The 6,676-nt window shown below is 47.6% G+C and overlaps 1 protein-coding gene across 6 annotated transcripts in view; it reads left to right on the top strand.

The window, feature by feature from the left end:
* The window catches only part of Relb (RELB proto-oncogene, NF-kB subunit), a 27,115-nt gene extending 21,974 nt beyond the window's left edge, over positions 1 to 5,141 (top strand). For all 6 annotated transcript variants that reach the window (XM_028778643.1, XM_028778642.1, XM_028778645.1 and 3 more), the window contains one exon: positions 4,415 to 5,141. In XM_028778643.1, coding sequence (XP_028634476.1) covers positions 4,415 to 4,803 — 389 coding nt within the window. In that variant the 3' untranslated portion in view covers positions 4,804 to 5,141. The remainder of the gene's footprint in view (positions 1 to 4,414) is intronic.
* The last annotated feature ends 1,535 nt before the right edge of the window (positions 5,142 to 6,676 follow it).

Genomic DNA, 6,676 nt, shown 5'->3' with positions numbered 1-6,676 from the left:
ATTTTAAAGCCAGACAAGCATCTTGCCTCAGGCTCGCAAATACTGGGGTTACAGGTGCCCCACTACATCCAGCAAAAGCAGTTTAAAATTTTCTTGTTTTGTAATTTTTTTTATTTATTATATGTAAGTACACTGTAGCTGTCTTCAGACACCCCACAAGAGGGCATCAGATCTCATTACAGATGGTTGTGAGCCACCATGTGGTTGCTGGGATTTGAACTCATGACCTCTGGAAGAGCAGTCAGTGCTCTTAACCACTGAGCCATCTCACCAGCCCAGTTTAAAATTTTCTTAACTAAATTAAGTTTCTCATCATCTCTGTGTGAGTGTGAGTGCCCACATAGAGGTCAGAAGACAACTTTGAGGACCAGTTCTCCCCACCCCCGCCCCCACCCCCACCCCTTGCACTGTGGTTCTGGGAATCAGCTTTGCTCGCTCAGGTTTGTATAGTAAATATTGTCAGCCCGGTTGTTTGTTTGGGTGAGACAGAGTTTCACTTTGCAGCCTTGGCTGGCCTGGAACTCACAGAGATCCTCCTGCCTCTGCCTCTCAAGTGCTGGGGTTAAAGGTGGGTACCATGATATCTGGCCCTAATTTTGTTTTAATTTTAAGCCAGTCTGTCAGTCCAGCACAGGCTGGCCTGGAACTCATGGAATTCTAGCTCAGCCTTCCAAGGACTGGGGTTACAGGATTGAGCTACCAGGGCCAACTCAGTTATTTGATCTCATTTTAAAAGTCTCTCCCCCAGGCTAATAGTGGAGGATTGGCATTGAGTTTCTGGTCTTTCTTCCTGTATCTCCCAAGGTCTTTGGTTATAGGTTTGCACTGTCACTCTGTGTTCATATGGTCCTGGGACTTGAACCCAGGGCTTCATGGATGCCAGGCAAGCACTCTTCCAACTGAGCTATAGCCCTAGACCTAAATTTTACAGACATCCGGTAACAGACCCTAAGCGGTGTTCCTGCTTATTCCTTGTTCCTGCTTGTTCGCACATCTTCATGAGGTGGTGCTTTGCTTTTCAAAGTTTAAAAAAACAACAACAGAGATTCAGAGAGGTGACACGTCTTGTCCAAGGTCACAGGGTAGGGGATCTGCAGTGGGACAAGAAGCTGGACATGCGGTACATCTTTGTGGAGGAGCAGGGATGTGTGTGACCCTGACAGCAGCGAGCATGAGGATGGGATCCAGACACACACACACACACACACACACAGAGACACAGATACACACACACACGAATACGCACACACACACACACATGCACTCATGTGAACATACATACAACAAAAAGAAAAAAAAAATGGAAGAACGGCATTTCTCCCCATTACCTCAGCTTGTCCAGAGCACCCAAGTCCCAGCCAGTCTCCAATCACCTGAGCCAAGGCCCTCCCCCCCATTTGCTGTACCTTTGCCCTTGCTGGTTTTCATGCAGCTGGTATCCATTGCTTGGTGACTTTCCTCCCAGCAACCACCAATCCCTGCCCAGCTCCTCCAGCTGCCGTCATGTTTCCCAGGTCTCATGGCTCCGCCCTCATTCCTGAGGCCAAAGCCACTTGAAGCCTACATTGCGATAATTAGAAAACAACCTTGGAAAATAGCGTAGGAATCCCGAGTATGTGGTTTTTATGTGTCTCATGCAGCCCAGACCGATCTTAAACCCACAGAGATCTACCGGCTTCTGCTGGGATTAAAGCCAGTCCACGTCTGGCTAAGGTCATTTTATTTTTATTTGCATTTGCATCACATTCCAAACAGCAGACTGGAACATTATTTCTTCTTTTACAAAACCCAGGGGAGAGGTAACTGCTCCAGGAAGGGTCTGGTGGCCACAGGAACATCAGAGCCATTTCTCTTTTTTTTTTGTTTGTATTTTTTTTTTTGTTTTTTGAGACAGGGTTTCTCTGTATAACCCTGGCTGTCCTGGAACTCACCCTGTAGACCAGGCTGGCCACGAACTCAGAAATCTGCCTGCCTCTGCCTCCCCAGTGCTGGGGTTAAAGGCGTGCGCCATCACCGCCCGCCCGGCGCCATTTCTCTTTTCATTGTGTGGGTCTTCTGGTCGAAGGCAGCTGCCATGGGACCCCATGGTCTGGTTACCACAACACTAGAGACTGTCTAATTTCATTTTGTTGCTTCGAGAAACCCCAAGATCCTACTGCAGCTCCATGGGGGAGGAGGAAGGTGTTTATTTCAGCTTTAGGTCACAATCCATCACTGAGGGAAGTCAAGGCAGGAACTTGAAGTAGAAACCATGGAGGAACACCATGGCTGGCTTGCTCACTGCCAGACACATGCTTAGGTAGGTTTTTTTTTTTAATTTATTTTTATTTATTCACTTTACATCCTGATGTCTGTCCCCATTCTTGTCCTGTTCCCCCCTCCCACACTCCCAATCCCCTCCCCTTCTTTTCTGAGGGTGGAGGCCCTACCTGGGTATCCCTCCACCCTGGCACATCAAGTCTCTGCAGGGCTAGGCACAACCTCTCCCACTGAGACCAGACAAGGCAGCCCAGCTAGGAGAAAACGTATTCCAGACAGGCAACAGCTTTTGGGATAGTCACTGCTCCAGTGTTCGGGACCCACATGAAGACCAAGCTGCACATCTGATCTTGGGTGCTCTGGGCAAGCTGATACATATGGGGGGGGGAGAGTTACTGAAGGGGATTCAGGGTGGAGTTTAGGTAACTTTTTATTGAGCCCAAGACCTCCTGCCAAGGGACTGTTGTCGCTCACGGTAGGATGGACCTTCCTGTGTCAATTAACAATCAAGGCAATTCCCTATAGTCATACCCCTAGGCCAGTCTGATCTAGGAAGTCCCTCAATGCCTTTTCAGATGGACCACATTAAACTACTAGAGAGGGCAGGCATGGTGGTTCATACCTGTAAACCCAGGAATTGGGAGGCTGAGAACGGTGGTGAAGTCCACAGTGGATGCAAGAGAGTCTTTGTCTCTCTCTCTCTCTCTCTCTCTCTCTCTCTCTCTCTCTCTCTCTCTCTCTCTCTGTCTCTCTCTCTCTGTCTGTCTCTCTGTCTCTCTCTGTCTCTCTCTCAATCTCTCTCTCTCTCTGGCTCCTACTTTGGTTCTGTGAATAGAGAGCTGAGACTGACTCTTTACTGCCTCAGTTTGCTTATTAAAGAAGAATGGTGAAGCTGGGGACAGGGCTGGGTTATGTGCAAAGCCCGGGTTGGATATGCAGCAACACATAACTAAATCAGATGTGGTGGCATCTGGGAGGTGGACCCAAGAGAATCTGGAGTTCAGAGTCACTATGGGCTAGTTAGCGTATTTGAAGCCAGCCTAGTTTATAGTAGACCATATCTCGCTTTTAAGTTTTTTATAAAAAATATTTACTTATTCATTTTGCTTGTGTGTGGGTGCATACACACACAGATTGCATGTGGAGATCAGAGAACAACTCACAGGAGTCAGTTTTCTTCTTTCACCACGGGGGTTCCAGCTCTGAACTGGCCTCAGTCATCAGGCATGTCAGGAATCACCTTTAACCAATGAAAGTTCTGGATGGCCTGAGTCCCCGCCTTTATTCTCACTTCCAACCGCATGTGTGTATGTGTGTCGGTGTGAGTGTATGTCACAACTATGCAATCACCCACGGAAGCCAGAAGAGGGCGTCAGATCCCTCTGGATCTTGAGTTACAGGCATATTTGAGCTGCTGGAAGTAGGGGCTGGGAATCCAACCCTGGTCCTTTGCAAGAGCAGGAAGTGTTCTTAACCGCTGAGTCATCCCTCCAGCCCTGCAATCTTAAAGACGGGGTCTCGCGAAACTCACATGTGTTATACATGTATACGTTATACACAAAGGCGAACAGTCATGCACATTTAAAAAACGTGGTGTAAACCAAAAAAAAAAAAAAAAAAAAAAAAGCCGGGCGGTGGTGGCGCACGCCTTTAATCCCAGCACTTGGGAGGCAGAGACAGGCGGATTTCTTAGTTCGAGGCCAGCCTGGTCTACAGAGTGAGTTCCAGGACAGCCAGGACTATGCAGAGAAACCCTGTCTCGAAAAACCAAAAAAAAAAAAAAAAAAACGTGGTGTAGTGTGCTGGCCCGGTGGATACAGGCACCTGCCGTGCAAGGTTGGACCTGAGTTCTAGCGCCATCTAAAGGTAGCAGGAATGAAATGACTCCACAAAGTTAAACTCTGACTTCCTCCCATACACTATGGTAGCAGGTATGCCCGCATGCATGCATCACGTGTACATACACACACACACACACACACACACACACACACACACACACACTAAACATGAAAAAGAGTGATGGTACTTCCTTTCTACTCTGGTTAGGGGTTAAAGGCCCAAGATAGAATACGCTTAGTTCAATGGAGTCCAAGTTAGTTACTGTCTGGCCAGAGGTAGGCCCTAAACCCAGCCATTCTTCTCTCCTCACCAGGCCTGTTCCTCCCGCCATCAGCTCTACAGCCGGCAGACACTGATTTCTTCCCTGGTACCATATCCCTTCCCGGGTTGGAGCCTCCTGGCGGCCCCGACCTCCTGGACGATGGCTTTGCCTACGATCCTTCTGCCCCCACGCTCTTCACTATGTTGGACCTGCTGCCCCCAGCACCACCACTTGCCAGTGCTGTGGTGGGCAGCGGGGGTGCAGGGGCCACAGTTGTGGAGTCTCCTGGCCCAGAGCCCCTGTCACTGGACTCTTTTGCAGCTCCGGGCCCCGGGGATGTTGGTACCGCTAGCCTTGTGGGCAGTAACATGTTCCCCAACCAGTATCGAGAGGCAGCCTTCGGGGGTGGCCTCCTATCCCCAGGGCCTGAAGCCACGTAGCCTCTGAGGTGACAGAGGAGGCACTGGGTGAGGCGTGTGGTACAGCTCTCCGTCCCCGAAGCCAACCTTGATCAGTCTTCCAGCTTCCTCATCCTGAATCGGACATCTGCAGTGCTGGCGAGAAGATGGGGAGAGCTCTGGTTCTCTCTGAGCCCATTATACAGAATACTGAGTCCGAAGAGGAAAAAGGGGCTTCTGAAAGTGGCCCCTTCTCAGGACAGATTCTCAGAGATTGTACATAGGGGAGGAGGGAACAGATCGCCAGCCTTCTTCCCCAATCCTGAAGAAGGGACTAGGTTGTTTGTTCAGTTTTCCCAATAAAAAATAGTTTTTTGAGCTTTTGGGGCCTTCTCTCTTCTTTGCCTAGGAAACACTAGGTTTGTTTGTAGTTGAGAGGCTGGCCAAATGGCTCAGCGGTGAAGAGATATTGCTGCTCTTCCAGAGGACCCAGGTTCAGTCACAGCATCCACACAGGAGCTCACTCTGTGTGACAGCTGTTCTTGGTTGTCAACCTGACTACACCTGGAACTAAAACCCCAAAATGAAGGGTATGCATGTGAGAGATTTTTGCTTAATTTGAGGTAGGAAGACCCGCCAAGCAGTGGTGGCGCACGCCTTTAATCCCAGCACTTGGAAGGCAGAGGCAGGCAGATTTCTGAGTTCGAGGCCAGCCTGGTCTACAGAGTGAGTTCCAGGACAGCCAGGGCTACACAGAGAAACCCTGTCTCGAAAAAACAAAAAAAAAAAAAAAAAAAAAAAAAAGAAAAGAAAAATAAAGTATGAAGATCCACTTCTAATCTGGATCTTGACACAAGAAGACACACTTTTAATCCAGATCCATCTGGGCCACAGCTTCTGCTGGAAGCCTATATGGATGTGGAAGAAGGAAACTTTAGGTCTTTGTCTGCTTGCCATCGTCTTGCTAGCAAGTCCATTCCTTCACCGGCATTAGATTCATACACTGGGATTCCAGTGTATACTGAAGACCAGCTGAGACATCCAGCCTTGTAGACTGAGCATCTACTGGATTCTTGGACTTTCTGTCCATAGCCTGCCATTGTTGTATTAACTGGACCAGAGCCTATAAATCATTTAAATTAATCCCATATATATATGTGTATGTATGTGTATATACATATTTATATGTATACATACATATACACACATACATGTATAAATATACACATCTATGTATATATAGGTATATATGGGATTAATTAAAATTATATAATATATATTTGTGTGTGTGTATATCTCAGAGAAACATACACCTTCAGGCATAAACATAAAATAAATCTTTAAAAAAAGACTTTTCTTTTTTAAAGATTTATTTATTTCATTTATATGAGTACACTGTTGCTGTCTTCAGACACACCAGAAGAGGGCATCGGATCCCATTACAGATGGTTGTAAGCCACCATGTGGTTGCTGGGAATCGAATTCAGGACCTCTGGAAGAGCAGTCAGTGCTTTTTTTGTTTTGGTTTGGTTTGGTTTTTAGAGACAGGGTCTCTCTGTGTAGCCCTGGCTGTCCTGAAACTCACTCTGTAGACCAGGCTGGCCTCGAACTCAGAAATCCACCTGCCTCTGCCTCCCAAGTGCTGGGGTTAAAGGCGTGCGCCACCACCGCCTGGCAAGACTTTTCTATTTTTGTATTTTATGCATATGGGTGCATATGCATCAGAAGGCACTGGATCACTTAGGATTACAGTTAAGAGACTGGTTGTGAGCCGCTGTGTGAGTGCTGGCAATTAAACGCAGTACCTTGGCGAGAGTGGCCAACGCTCTCAATCGATTAGTCACCACTCCAGCCCATAAAATAAGTAAATCTTTAAAAAAACAACAACAAAACGTGTCTGGAATGCTGGGCTCCT

This window comes from Grammomys surdaster, unplaced genomic scaffold, assembly GCF_004785775.1.
Source record: "Grammomys surdaster isolate TR1022 unplaced genomic scaffold, NIH_TR_1.0 339, whole genome shotgun sequence".
Taxonomy (NCBI): Eukaryota; Metazoa; Chordata; class Mammalia; order Rodentia; family Muridae; genus Grammomys; species Grammomys surdaster.
Note: the sequence above shows the minus strand (reverse complement) of the source record. Positions and strands in the feature narration are given on the sequence as shown.